This window comes from Cetorhinus maximus, chromosome 5, assembly GCF_964194155.1.
Source record: "Cetorhinus maximus chromosome 5, sCetMax3.hap1.1, whole genome shotgun sequence".
NCBI lineage: Eukaryota > Metazoa > Chordata > Chondrichthyes > Lamniformes > Cetorhinidae > Cetorhinus > Cetorhinus maximus.
The window spans coordinates 81,783,139-81,798,618 of NC_135883.1; the positions used below are offsets into that span (position 1 = coordinate 81,783,139).

The following is a 15,480-nucleotide window of genomic DNA, read 5'->3' on the forward strand; positions in this document are numbered from 1 at the left end:
AACTTTACTAAGCTGAGTAATTTAGCAAAAGTGGACTGGAAACAGCTACTTGAAGGTAAGTCAGTGACATGCAGTGGGAGACATTCAAAGGAGAGATTCAGGCGTTCAGAATAAACACATTCCCACAAAGAAAAAGGGCAGAAATGTGGCCAAATCTAGAGCCCCTTGGACATCAAGTTGCTTACAGGTTAAGATAGAGCAGGAAAGAAAAGCTTATGTTATACGTCAAGAGCTCAATACTACAGAAAACCGAGAGGAGTTTAGATAGAGGAGGGGTGAAATCAAAAAGGAAATTAGGAAAGCAAAGAGAGGGCATAAAAGAATATTGGCAAGCAAAATCAAGGAGAACCCAAAGATGTTTTATCAATACATTAAGAGTAGGAGGATAACTAAGGAAAGACTAGGGCCCATAAAATACCAAAAAGGTAACCTACATGTGGAGGTGGAGGATGTGGGCACGGTTCTTAATTAATACTTTGCGACTGTCTTCACAAAAGAGCAGGCCAATACAGATAATTGCAGTTAAGGAGGAGGGTGTGATGTACTGGATGTGATAAACATAGGAAGAGAGGAAGCATTAAGGGGATTAGCATCCTTGAAAGTGGATAAATCACCAAGGCAGAATGAGGTGTAACCCAGGCTGTTAAAAGAAGCCAGGGAGGAAATTGCGGAGGGCCTGACCATCATTTTCCAATCCTCACAGGATGCAGGTGACGTGCTGGAGGATTGGAGGTTTGCTAATATTGTACCTTTGTTTAAAAAGGGAGCAAGGGATAGACCGAATAATTACAGGCCAGTCAGTCTCACGTTGGTAATGGGAAAATTATTGGAATCAATTCTGAGGGACAGGATAAACGGTCACTTAGAAAGGCATGGATTAATCAAGAACAGGCAGCATGGATTTGTTAAGGGAAGGTCGTGTCTGACTAATTTGATTGAATTTTTTGAGCAAGTAACAAGGAGGATTGATCACGGTAGTGCAGTTGATGTGGTCTACATTGATTTCGGCAAGGCTTTTGACAAAGTCCTCCATGGCAGACTAGTCAGAAAAATAAAAGCCCATGGGATCCAGGAAAATGTAGCAAGCTGGATATAAAATTGGCTCAGTGATAGGAAGCAAAAGGTAATTGTTGATGGATGTTTTTGTGACTGGAAGGCTGTTTCCAGTGGGGTTCTGCAGGACTCAGTACTAGGTGCCCTGGTTTTTGTGGTATATATTAATGATTTGGACATAAGTGTAGAGGGAATGATCAAGAAGTTTGCAGATGACACATAAATTGGCCGTGCGGTAGATAGCGAGGTGGATTCCTGCAGACTGCAGGAAGATATCAATGAACTGGTCAGGTGGGCAGAAAAGTGACAAATGGAATTCAACCCAGAGAAGTGTGAGGTGATGCATTTGGGGAGGTCAAACAAGGCAAAGGATTACACAATAAGTGGGAGGATGCCGAGATGTGTAGAGGAGGTGAGAGACTTTGGAGTGAACGTTCACAGATTCCTGAAGGTAGCAGCACAGTTTGATAAGGTAGTTAAGAAGGCATATGAAATCCTTTCATTTATTAGTCAAGGTACAGAATATAAGAGCAGGGAGGTTATGCTGGAACTATATAGAACATTAGTTAGGCCACAACTTGAGGACTGTGTGCAATTCTGGCCACCTCATTACAGAAAGGACGTAATTGCATTAGAGAGGGTACAGAGGAGATTTACAAGAATCACAGAATCACAGAATTTTAACGACACAGGAGGAGGCGATTCAGTCCATCCTGTCTGCACCGGCTCTCCAAATGAGCATTATGACCTAGTGCCATTGCCCTACCTTTCCCCCATACCCCTGCACATTTTTTCTATTCAAATATCATCAAACGCCCTCTTGACTGTCTCGATTGAACCTGCCTGCACCACACTTCCAAGCAGTGCATTCCAGACTCAAATCAGTCCCTGTGTGAAAAAGTTTTTTTCTCACGTCACATTTGCTTCTTTTGCCAATCACTTTGAAACTGTGTTCTTGGTCCTTTTACGAGCGAGAACAGATTCTCCCAGCCCCCTCATGATTTTGCACATCTCTATCAAATCTCCTCTTAGCCTTCTTCTCTCCAAGGAGAACAGTCCCAACCTCTCCATTCTATCCTCATAGCTGAAGGTTCTCATCCCTGGAACCATTCTTGTAAGCCTTTTCTGCACTCTATCCAATGTGTTCACATCCTTCCGATAATGTGGCACCCAGAACTGTACACAATACTCCAGCTGAAGTCTAACGAGTGTCTTAGATAAATTCAGCATACCCTCCCTGCTCTTGTGCTCTATGCCCCTATTAATAAAGCCCAGGATACTATATACTTTATTAACTGCTCTCTCCACCTGTCCTGCCAACTTCAATGACCTATGCACATATACACCCAGGCCTTTTTGCTCCTGCAACCCCTTCAAAATTTCACCTGTCTGTCCATGTTCTTCCTCCTAACATTCATCACCCTACACTTCTCCGCATTGAACTTCATGTGCCACCTATCTGCCCACTCCATCAATTTGTCTCTGTTCTCTTGAAGTTCCAAACTGTCCTCTGCGCAGTTCACAACACTCCCAAGCTTCGTATCATCCGCAAACTTTAAAAATTCCCCCTGCACATCAAGATCTAGATCATTAACATATATATCAGGAAAAGCAAGGGTCCCAATACCAACCCCTGGGGAACTCCACTACAAACCTTCCTCCAGCGCGAAAAATATCCATTGACCATTACTCTCTGCCTCCTATATTTCAGCCAATTTTGTATCCATGTTGCTACTGCCCCTTTTATTCTATGAACAATAGCTTTTCTCACAAGTCTGTTGTGTGGCACTGTATCAAATGCCTTTTGAAAGTCCATGTACACCACATTGCCCTCATCAACCTTTTCTGTTACTTCTTCAAGTTAGTTAAACACAATTCCCCATTTAGAAATCCATGCTGGCTTTTCCTTATCAACACATATTTTTTCAGTGACTACTAATTTTATCCCAAATAATTGTTCCTAGAATCTTGCCCACTGCTGAAGTCAAACTGACTGGTCTGTAATTGCTGGGCTTATCCTTAAAACCTATTTTAAACAAGGATGTTGCCAGGACTGGAAAATTGCAGCAATGAGGAAAGACTGGATAGGCTGGGGTTGTTCTTGTTGGAACAAGGAGGCTGAGGGGAGATTAGATAGAGATGTACAAAATTGTGAGGGACCTGGAGAGAGTGGATGGGAAGGGCCTATTTACTTTAGCAGAGAGGTCAGTGAATGGGGGTATAGATTTAAAGTGATTGGTATGAATATTAGAGGGGAGATGAGGAAGCATTTTTTCACCCAGAGGGTTGTGGGAGTCTGGAACTCACTGCCTGAAAGGGTTGTAGAGGCAGAAACCCTCACCTCATTCAAAAGATGCCTGGATATGCACCTCAAGTGCCGTAACCTGCAGAGCTACGGACCAAGTGCTGGGAAGTGGGATTAGGCTGGGTGGCTCATTTTTCGATCAGCATAGACACAATAGGCCTCTTTCTGTGCCATAAACTTTCTATGATTCTGAGGCCTTTAAGTGGTCATTAATTGACCTTTTAAGGGCCTCAATTGGTGGCTTAGTGGAAAGTCCACACGCCTTCCCGTCCCAGGCTTAATTTTATCAGAGGCGGGAATGCAGCGGTGTACTCACACATCACCCTCCTGCCTGATTAAATGCTCTCCCCACCTCCAAACACACCACGAGAGAGGCCACAAAACTCTCCCCGTGTTTTCAAACTCCTCCGTGGCCTCGTCCTTCCCTATCTCTATGATCTCTTCGAACCGTCTGAGATATCTATACTCCACTAATTCTGGTCTCTTATGCAAGCCCAATTTTAATCGCTTCATCATTGATGACTGCACTTTCAGTTGCCTAGGCACCAAGAACTGGAATACCCTCCCTACACCTCTCTGCTTCACAACCTTGCTTTCTACCTTTAAGACATTCCTTAAAACCTGCCTCTTTGACCAAGCTTTTGGCCATCTGACCTAATATTTCCTTATGTGACTCAATGTCATACTTTGCTTTATAATGCTCTTGTGAAGAGCCTTGGGGCATTTTATTACATTAAAGATATTGTATAAATTGTTGTTGTATTAATAGTGACACCAGTCTAGTGAATCTAGTGAACCTTTGTTACAGTAAGACCACCAAAACTGTACACAATACTGCAGGCATGGCCTTACCAAGGATCTATATAATTTCAGTAAGACTTCTTCACTCTTATATTCCAACCCTTTGTAATAAAAGCTAACACACCATCTACTTGCCTAATTGCTGGCTGAATCTGCATGTTAACTTTCTGTGATTCTTGTACAAGGACACCCAGGTTCTTCTGAATACCAACAGTTCTCAGTCTTTCACCATTTATAAAATATTCTGCTTTCTATTTTTCCTACTGAAATGGGTAACTTCACCTTTCTCCACGTTATATTCTATCTGCCATATACTCTGATCATATACTTGACCAATCTAAATCCCTCTGCAGCCTCTTTGCATCCAGCTCACAGCTTACTTTCTCTCCTAGGGGATTGTCAGCAAACTTAGATACATTACATTCAATCCCCTCATCTAAGTCATTGATGTAGATTGTAAACAACAGAGACCCAACCACTGTTTTTGCGGTACCCAACTTGTTGCAGCTTGCCAACCCAAAAACAACCCTTTTATTCTAATTCTTTGTCTTCTGTTCATTAACCAATCATCCACCCATTCTAATATATTAACCCCAGTTGTATGAATGCTAATTTTGTGTAATAACTTCTTGTGTGACACTTGATGGAATGCTTTTTGAAAATCCAAATACACTACATTCACTTATCTACCCTGCTTGTTGCAAGTTCAAAAAACTTTCAATAGATTTGCACAATTTCCCTTTCATAAATCCACATTGACTGTTCAATCGTAATTTGATTTTCTAAATGCCCTGTTACCATGTTCCTAATAATAGGTTCTAGCATTTATGCATCTACTGATGTCAGGCAAACTGAACTGAAATTCCTTGTTCTCTCTCCATCTTTTCTTGAGTAGCAGTGCTACCTCTATTCCACAAATCATCCAAAAATCTATGGAAGTTTAGAAGATCAAAACCTATGTATCCAATCAGTTTGGAGGAGTGAATGTGCCCAAAAGGGGAGATCTGTGAGTTTCATATACCTTTTGGCTGGTCCACCATGAGTAGGCTTTACCATGAGTGGGCTTAAGAAAGGAAGTGCATGACAATTCTCTAAGTTACTTCTAAAAAAAAGGAATATACGTACATTTGTTACTAAATCGAGAGGACAAGCACTTGCATGTCCATAGCAGATGCACATCCCACCAACAGAAATGTCTTTCAGAGAGTAGTAATACTGAAAGGGAAAAAGAACAAGCATTATAAACTTCAATAATTGTATAATATTGTTCTACCTTACTTACTCAGGATGCGATCATTGAAATGAGAACGTCAAACATAGGGGCAGCATTTTTAAATACAATAGATAGCCCCAACCAGGGCCAATAATACAGTTAGTTAAGCAGAGGATCCTAGCTTCAAATGCTGGCAAGTTTCATTCTATCTTAAATCATGTTCAGTTGAGCAAAATAAAAACACATTTTAGAATGAAAAAAGGGAGAGGGAGCCACAAACTGGATACAATGCTTCACACACTATCAAAAATAGGATCCTCAAACATTCCTGGTCATTGGCAATGAAAAAGTAAGGAAATTAGCATTCCCTCATGTCACTTAATGGGTGATGATGAAGTAAGCCTTTCTAATATCAATAGCCATTTATATTGTATATTTGAGTTACCAATAATCATGTCTAGTAGCATCTAATTTTACAAAATCCAAATGTTTGATACCATAGCTATTATCATTGTAGTTATGCACTACCAATTTCTCCCTAACCCAAATGATCAATATTAAAAATATTAAAAACCATTATCCAAGCTTAACACTTCCAATGAAATATTTTATTGCTATTTTGGTAATCATACCCACTTCACTGCAATGTACTATTAGCAACATGGATAAGGTACAATCTGAAACAGTTTTAATCAAATTAATATCTTTTATTTGTATCGTCCAAGACTATATGCAGATTTTAATTAATTTATAGCTCAGTTATCCTGCAGCTTTGTATTACGTCAAGCATAATTATGGGCAGAATTGTCCCAGATTTGCACAAAGTGCGCTAGCAGGTGGGAAAAAAAGTAATTTTATTCGCCAGCTGCAATGGCGGGTTTTTGCCATTCCCGCCCCATTAATTACAGAGCCACAGGAAACACGCCGTCTCACTGGCAGGTGGCCTCCAATTTGCCCACCACACCATTACCTCACTGCTTCCTCAAACCAGGCGCCATATTTAAACTGTAGCTGTGTGCACACTTCTCAATGCTTGCAGCCCAGGACTGCTCCGGTGAAGACATTCCCTCAAAACCCAAGAAGAGTGCAACCCCCCCAGTTCAGTGATGCATCCCTGATGCCTTTTGGATGCCATGGAGGCCCACCACAATGTCCTCTATGCCCGCCCTGGCTGCAGGAGGCCCATCAGTCTCACCACTCCAGCTTGGGAGGTGGTGGCAGAGTTGGTATCGGCAGTGCCTATGCTGCACAGAAAAGGTTGGCCATCCAGTGCAGAAAACAGATGAATAATCTCATCCATGCCACCAGGGTAAAGTAACCATCTTATCACTCTAACCTCACACATTCACTGGCATCTCACTCACTGCCACGTCAAGAGACATCACCACTCACTCTCTCACGCACACCCTCACATCTCGATCTGGTCTCATCTCCTCTGGAGACTGTCTCCTCAGCCCTCACCATCTGAGGCCACTTGCACAGATCAACATGTGCTCCCACACACACCCTGGGATACCCCCTTCCCCAGTACAGCCCTCGCTCTGCAGCCTCTTCCCTTACGTGAGGCCACTTCTCCCCATTCCCAAAGCGAGCCATAGCCCTGCAGCCATTGAAAAGCTACCTCCGCCTTACAGTGGGACTGGTAGGTAGAGACCTGCCTGTGAGCCCCACTAACAGTGATGTGGTGCAGTTTGCAAAGCTTGGCACTGATGACCCCGAGTGCTGCCGGAAGCAAGATAGGCAAACAAACCTTGAAGTCCCAAGCAATGTGCAGCTCATCAGGCGCACGTCACTTGTGTACAGTTGTGAAACACGTCGACGTAATTGCCTGGATGATCCAACTTGGGGGCATGATTCTGGCGAGCAGGGCTTAAAATGAGATGCTAAAGTATTGAAATTAGTTCCTGATGTGCGGTGGTGGGAAACATGGCGCACATTGAAGGATGGAGCGGACGATTGCAAACTAACCAGTGTGTGAAGCATTCACGATGGCGTGAAACCGCTTTTTGGCCTTCTCGCCATATTGTCCACCCTCCCTGCCCGCCATAATGCCCAATGGCAATGGGGCGGGAAAATTCTGGCCTACATTTTTGAAAGGTTAAGCATTGCTTCACGTAATTTTAGCTCTGCAGCAGTTGCAGCATAACCTTAATATCTTTTTAAAAATTTGTTCTTGTGATATGGGCAAGACGAGCATGACCACAATTCTTGCCCATCCCTGGGTTCCTGGGAGCAATAAGAGTCACGAGTAGTTTCAATAGTAGTGCAGGCTGTTCATGAATTAATTGTCTTCTTTTCACAACAAATTCAATGGCTTTTGTGGTCATTTTCTGGTGCTAACCAATCTATTACCAGGTTTATTGAATTCAGTTTCATAATTTGTTACGGCAGGATTTAATCTCAACCTCTATTACTAGTTTAGTAGCATAATCAATACACAGTCGTAAGGTTTTGGGCATAGTTCTGCAGGTATTATTAAGGTATTCGTAGTCTTAGGTCGTTCAACAGTAAACTATGTACGTAGATACAGTAAAGGTCCAAGCTAGGAGCTGTCTTCGTGTTTGCTTCTACACATGGCTCTGTCCAACACTACACTGACCCCTAGGTGCAGGTCATGTGTTCTCTTACATCACTGATTGTACGGGTTGTACTGTACTCAGTCCCATGTTAACCCTTTATGTGCCAGACCCTTATACTACATACATTACCATATCTTATCCTCCCAAATTACATTTTAAACTTTGCCTATTTAAAGAATGCTGTGGAACCAACAGTATCACTCAAGTCTGTTAGCTTTGTATGGCTTTATATAAGTAGTGATCTCACACTGATAACTTAAGTATAAAAATGTCATGAGGGTGAAATAGCTGCATTTTATTTGTTAATGTCCACATTATTGTGCAAAATTTAACTAAAATAAATTTACAAATTAAGATATGGAATGGCTTGCATAATTAATAAAATGGAAGAAAAGTTTAATTAAACATTATTTTAATAAGGTTTCTTAAAACCAAATGATTTAAAAATCATTTAGAACTCAATCGAAAAAGTATCTATAACAGCTAAATTACTGAATGTAATATAACTCAATTTACATTGATTTTTTAAAAAATGGCAAAAAGTCTCACCCTTCTTGTAACAATAGGGTCAATATCCTTTGGATCATTGTATGCTAAAGTCATAAGATCAGCATTAAGTGTCCGAATTTTCTCAAGCCTCAGACGAATGTAACGAGTCGAGGTGAACTCCAGCAAAGTTGAGGATGGATCTTCAGCACTCGGCCTTCCATTGATAAGGGAAGTGTGAATCTGAACACAAAATAGGGCAACATCAATATTCATGAGCAAATACTCAACTTCATGTTCGCAAGTGTTCTGTAGGAACTCACGTTCATCAAATGTTTACAAATCTGTCAGTTATTTTCTAAGCATCTACTAATACATTGACAATACTAAATGAAAGCATTACAGTAAGAACTGCAATATATTGCTTGTTGAAATCTAACCACTTAAATGACCACGTAAAACAAGCCGTACTCTAAAAAAATTGCCATATTTCACTCTATGCCATAGAAATACTTCACTTACAAAAATCTGTATAACTAGTATTTTTCAAAATATTAGTTCACAAATCATTTCTGGCCAATGTGCTATAAGAACAGCTCTTTAATACACAAACAATTGTACAGTGGTTCACAGATAGCTGAAGTAATTACAGGTCTGGAACTGGAGACATTATTTATTTGGATTACTTCTTTCATTGATATTGAACAAGGCAGTTAATTTTAAAGTAATGGAACTTCAGCAATATTTTCCAGTATAGTGTGAGCAACCAGAAATAGTTCTAATTTACAAATGCTAAATAAAGGACTTGATCCAGTTACAAATGTCTTGTTTCCTCTCTACGACAGACATTTTCACATTTCGACCACTATGTCAACATTATAAGCTTCCAGATGTTATTTTCATAAGGTTATTCAATAGCTGGCAGTTATGCAGCTAACCCAGCTGGTTGATTACCATATTGGTAAGTGGCAACTTAGGGGAAGCAGGGGAATGGCTGATTGCCTTTCTCAGAATGGGCTCACAGCCTGATTGAATTTGCCTTTTTGAATTTGACAGGAGGGAAAGTTTGAAAATGTCTGTCCTTAGCATTATTCCTGATCAACAGAACGACGGAATGGCAATTAAACAAATTTCTCCTTTTACAACAACGCTTATGGCGAAAACTTATTTTTAGTGATGAAAAATGGCACACATCAGCTTTTTGACATATTTTCCTGTCAGACCAATTTTCAAAGGGAGAGGAGGTGAGGCTCAAAGGAATTATTGATATTTTAGAATTGTGGCAGAAATGCGACAAATCTGTCCATTTCAAAATCCATTAAAAACAGTTGGAATAAGTTCACCCTCATCTACATGAGCTGATCTTGCTGCCACAGGAAAGATTCCCTCAATGGCCTTTCAGGTGATTCTCAAGGAGGGTTTAAAATTGTTATAGGCACTATTTAGTTCCTTGGGTCTACATCCAGATGCAATAGATTGTCAGGGTGCAGTGAATATCATAAAACTGCACGGGTTCTGTGTACTGTAAAACTCATCCAATTTTCCAATATCTGCTGTGCATCAGGCCATCCTGTGTACACAGGTGCAAATCCAGAAAAGTATTATTTTTTAATTTTTTTTTCCCACTTATATTCATAATTTAAAAAAAATTTATTTCCATTGTTATTCATTGTTTTATCCCCAGCCTTTTTGACCTTTTCTCCCACCACCATCCCCTGCTCCCACCCCGCCCCCACTAAGGCCATCTGTCACTTTCCAGAGTGCTCACCCTGGTCCTGCCATTATCACATTCTGCTTTCCACTCTTAATGTCACCAATAGCACCTCCTTTAGCCAGTACCACCACTATTAGCAACCCTTTGACCTTTTGTTTATGACATCTTTCGCAATCTCTCCTTTGCCTCCACCTATCGCTGGCCTTCTACCCAGCTTCACCTGTTCCACCTCCCTTAAACAGTATATTTTTTTACCACATTTCTATTTCCCTTCAGCTCTGATGAAGAGTCCTATGAACTTGAAACATTAACTCTGTCTTTCTCTCCACAGGTGCTGTCAGACCTGCTGAGTTTTTCCAGCATTTTTTGTTTTTTGTTTTTGTTTCAGAAAAATATCCCCTTATATTTTGACAGGTCACGAGTTACTGCTTATATTTTTACTCTTTTCTTCAAAGCTCTTTGTGCATTTATTCATGACATGGATGCCACTCTTCTTCAGCAGCAGTTCCATTAAAATATGAAATATATAGAATTACACTAATCTAACTGCGGGGCACAGTCCTGCCTGTCTCATGCTCAAAAAGATTTTGAAAAAGTTCACAGAACCATCAATATGACTGCCAGATTTGGCCAAGACAGGGACAGACTGGGTCCTGAACTTGCAAGGGAAGCCACAACATTGTAAGGGGCTACGCCTTTATCTGCCCCTTGCAAGGCCAGTGACACAGAAAGGATGAAGATTCCAGAGGACAGCAATTTCAAGTTCCAGCCCGTAGTTAGGACCCGATGTGTGGTTGGTAGCAAGTGGAGTTCACCTAACAGCCCTACCGAGTTTTGGGGCCAACATATCAAAGTGATGGGCCAAAAATAAATAAATTTCAAAGCAGGTGGGGTTGCAGTTTCTATTAGTTTCTTAAAATGGCCCCAGCTGAACTCATATACTATGTGGTCTCTTCTGCTGGGGGCACTACACATGGCATCAAAAATCTGCTTTTCCTGGCTCTGCCCCCTGACCTCATAAATATCAAGCAGGTCAGCAGTTGAGCATGCAGGTGGGTACATCTTGCCATTTACTGGGGCATACAGCCCCTGGGAGTTTTCTGGGTTGCGTTTCCTGAGTTTTCCTGCAGCACTTCTTCATTTTTGTGTGGTCTTTCCCTTCACCTGTGAGTTGAGTCCATAATGTTCAGCACAACATAAATTGTTTATTATTTATTATAAATTATTCAGCACACTTATTGGTGATATCACCAATATCACACAGCACAGATGCAATATTATGTGCAAGTCAGTACCTGCAGTACTTCATTCAATTTACATTTAACTTTAATTACAGTATTTTATGTAGCATTGGTTTTAATACAAGCAACATCAGTACTGCGTAGCTTAACTTCCAGCCTTACCTCACCATTTTCCAGAGGTTGAATTTTTGAGTAGAATGAGGTGCAAACAATTTCATCATCTGATGTATACGTTGGGTTACCTGGCCTAGGCATAATATTGTAACGAATAAGACATTCTGTATCTGTTACAGCGTAGTACTGCCATGGTTTGTAAGTGAGTCCATCAATTGAACGCTCCAAAATCCAATTCCCAGGGCGTGGAGAATTGGCTGCCTTTATTATAACATATGCAATCTGGAACACCTGTAAAAATGCATAGCAAATTTAGTATCAAATTACCAGTATATATCAGTAAATATAATTTTAAAGTTGTGGCCATTTTGTAAAACTGAATAATTTTCATGCAGCTTTCTTTAAAAAATACAGAATCTACTTTGCAGATGACTTTAGTTTGGAATCACTTTAAACGTATGCTACAGCATTTTTCTATAAGAAATTTTGCACAAAAATGTTAAAATGTCTACAACATAATCTCTAACATGTGACAAATTCTGATGCCGGTTTGTAGTTAATGGGTTGGATTTTACGGCCCCCCCACTGCCGGGCTCGTTTTCAGTGGCAGAGTGGGCACATAATGTACAAGGGATGGCAAGCCCACCACCTTTCCGCCCACTCCCGAGCTGTCCCCCTAACATGACACATGGGCAGATGCTGAAATCAGCTTCCCACCTTCCATTTTTAGATAGACAATTAATGGTCAATTGAGCTTGTTACCAAGCCAATTGACCAGAACAATACGCTGTCCTTAACATCAAATGGTTGATGCAGGCAGGTGGGAAGGAGTGGGCAAGCCATTTTTTAAGGAAACTTTAAAAGGCGGGATGGAAGGTGGGTGTGCATCCTTCAGGGGTGCCTGTGTGCATTGGGAGCAACTCTCCCCCATGATGACACCACCCTCTATGTTCCTCCCAACCTGGACTCCAAAACCTGCCCCACACCCACCTCGCCCCCACGCTAATCTCCCTGATCCCTCCCTGTCCAATACCCTTGTGTTACCTCTTTCCAGGATCCATGCCCTATTCATCTGTGGGGCTCCTTGCAATCGCAGGAGCACCCACGACTAAGTTCTGGGGCTGCTAGAGCTGCTGGCCAATCAGATTTGCAGCAGTCCTCGAGGGCAGGACTTCGTCCCACTGAGGGGCAGAAGTTACACTCTCTGCTCATTTAACCCACCCACAGTGCTTTATGGCTGAGGGGCGAGCTTCTTTCAGGTGCATCAGCTGCCAGCCAACTCTTGCGTTGTGGGTTGGTTGTGGCAGGTGCTGGGGGGAGGCAGAGGTGAGCCTCTCTCCCATGTGAAATTCAGCCCAATGTTTATTCATACCAAATCACTCGTCAAATACTCATGACTAAACCAGATAAACTTCCAGGGGAGGATTTTCTCCTCATCGGGCAGGCACGGCGGGCAGGCAAGGGTACTGCTGTGAGACTGATCGTGGCTCGTGACTGGGCTACGACCAGGGTTTCACACTTGCTGGCCAATTAACGGCCAGACAGTGTGAAAGGTGTGCTAAGAGCCTCAGCGCTGCCGGGGTTGGGGCGGGAGGAGCACGAACGCTGAAGTGTGCGCATGCGCAGTGGGGCAAGCACTGACAGCTCCCTGAAGGCACAAAGCTGCCTCAGGAAACTGGCGGATTTTAAATACAAAAATAAACTTTTTACATATGAGATGAACAGTCACATGAAGGGGGACATGTAAAAAAAGATGTTATTTATTGCTTTTTAGTAAGCATTGGAAACCCCATCCCGCCCATGGATGAGGTTTCATTAAAAACACTAAGGCTGCCTTGCCTATTTGCCCACACGCCAACTGGACGGTTGAGTGGGCAGCAAAAAATGCAGCTTAATTAATTACTTAAGGGCCTTAACAGGCCTCTTACTTGTCAATGGGCGTGCTGCCGCCTCTCGCACACACCCACCGAACAAAAGTTCGCAGGACGGCGGGATGACGTTGGGACGCTTGTCCGACGTCATCGCGCACTATTTCACTCCTGTTCGGGTCGGGCGCGTGTCCGCGGGACAAAAAGTTCTGCCCCCAGTGTTCACACAGTCACATTTCCAATTTTTATTAACTGGCAATTTCAGCTTTATGCTATTGTGCGGCTACAGGTTTATTATTGATCACCAATATTGAACATTCTATGAATGTTGACCGTTGAGGTGAACCAATACTCAGATTGCTGTGTAATCGGAAACTGCATAGAGAGAAAGCCATCTGATGAATGTTAACCTAAAGATTGTCACACAAATGTCTGGCATTCAACACCAGCGACACTCGCATCCCACTTATGTGCCATGCTCAGAAGACATGAAGGAAAATATACATGTCTATATCATCCTGCCTACTTTATGGACAAAGGCTGTACACTGTCCGAAGCCTGACTATCTCAGACAAAAGGAATTTCTAGCCTACAGAAAACAGCAAGCGTCTCATTATTTCCAAAGATGCGCTAATGCCCCTGTGGCTGCAGAAATCAATTTCCAAGGCAATGCACAAAGGCCACACATTACTGAGGCAGAGCTCTGGCCAATCGAAACAAAACGTCTGCAAAGACAAAGGGGCCTTGAAATCACTGAAACTTATTAATGGATACAACATTAAACATCTCAATAATCCAGATTAGGAATATACACCCTTTGTCCAAACCAAGGGGAAGAAGTGGGATTTATGTCAAATGAACACCCCCCCCCCCAAGCTGCTAGAACCTGCAATATTGCCTTGTGGAGCTGAATCCAGGCACTCTGCCATCTTCCATCAACAAAGCAGCAGCAGAAACAGAGCTCTTTCCAGGTTTAAATCGCCTGGCACTCATCTATACTGTTTTCTACTGGAGCATCTAAACTTCTGTACCAGTGCCTGCTGCAAAATTCATCCCAACGTGTGTCTCCCATCGTTGATAGTTAGCGTTACTGGAAAAGTGAATTACCCCGCATCAGTTTCAGCCAGCTAACCTCTCTGAAGGAATGCACCATTAGACGTTTGATTCTGGACTCTGATCTCAAGTGAATCAATAATTCTTACTTTGTCTGTTGTCTTTGCCCTGTACCTCTTTATTTCCCTTATCCTTCCCATAAGGCTTGGCTGGCAGCCCAGGCATCTATTTGAATAACAGAATACCTGCTCCCCAGGCTCTCTGATCTCTGCTGTCAATTTCACAATGCTTATTGACACAAGTTAAGTGGTTTCAAGTGTTTATGGTTTGTAGTTTTTGAAACTTCTAATCATCTGGATGATTTACACTTTTATTAGCTTGGTGACCAGACCTTTTTTGTATACAGGAGAAATTTATTACTGGATACATTTCTTCAAAACTTTTTTTTACACATACCATATTACACTGTTCATTGGTTCTAGAAAGTGTACAGTGGGTTAATGGCCATGGAAGTGCCAGAACCTAGCATAGAGCACATGAGGGGCTTAAAGGGGTGGGTGGAAGGGCAGAGCTTGGCATTGGGTGCATGATGGGCCTGAAGGGGTGGGCGGAATGACTGATCTTGGCATCGGGTGCATGAGGGGCCTGAAGGTGGAATGGGGGCATAACTTGGCATAGGGAGCATGAGACGTCTTTTAAGCTTCCCTTTAAAAAGGTCCCCTCAGGTACACTAGGGTTCACAATTCCTCTAAGGGGCTGTGAACTGCAACTCTTTAAAAACGTGGCCTGACTCCATGAAAATTGTAGAGGAGTAGGAGATACCTATCTCCGCAATGGATTCGGCCAAGTCAGGAGTGCCGGATCCGGGCTTCTGACAGGGAGCAGCTTGCACCCTTTAAAGGCACTCCCAAAAACTAGAAAGCCTGGTAATGGGGTCGGGAATCATGGAATTGGGACCCACCTGCCATTTTTAAAGGGTCGGACCGTAAGACCATAAGACATAGGAGCAGAAGTAGGCCATTCAGCCCATCGAGTCTGCTCTGCTATTCAATG

The 15,480-nt window shown here is 42.3% G+C and overlaps 1 protein-coding gene across 1 annotated transcript in view; it reads right to left on the reverse strand.

The window, feature by feature from the left end:
* lama2 (laminin, alpha 2) overlaps window positions 1-15,480 on the reverse strand; it is a 582,487-nt gene that overhangs the window by 394,511 nt on the left and 172,496 nt on the right. Inside the window, exons 4-6 of the mRNA XM_078542125.1 lie at window positions 11,555-11,797; window positions 8,501-8,680; window positions 5,285-5,374 (exon numbers count right to left, since the gene is read on the reverse strand). Coding sequence (XP_078398251.1) covers window positions 5,285-5,374; window positions 8,501-8,680; window positions 11,555-11,797 — 513 coding nt within the window. The remainder of the gene's footprint in view (window positions 1-5,284; window positions 5,375-8,500; window positions 8,681-11,554; window positions 11,798-15,480) is intronic.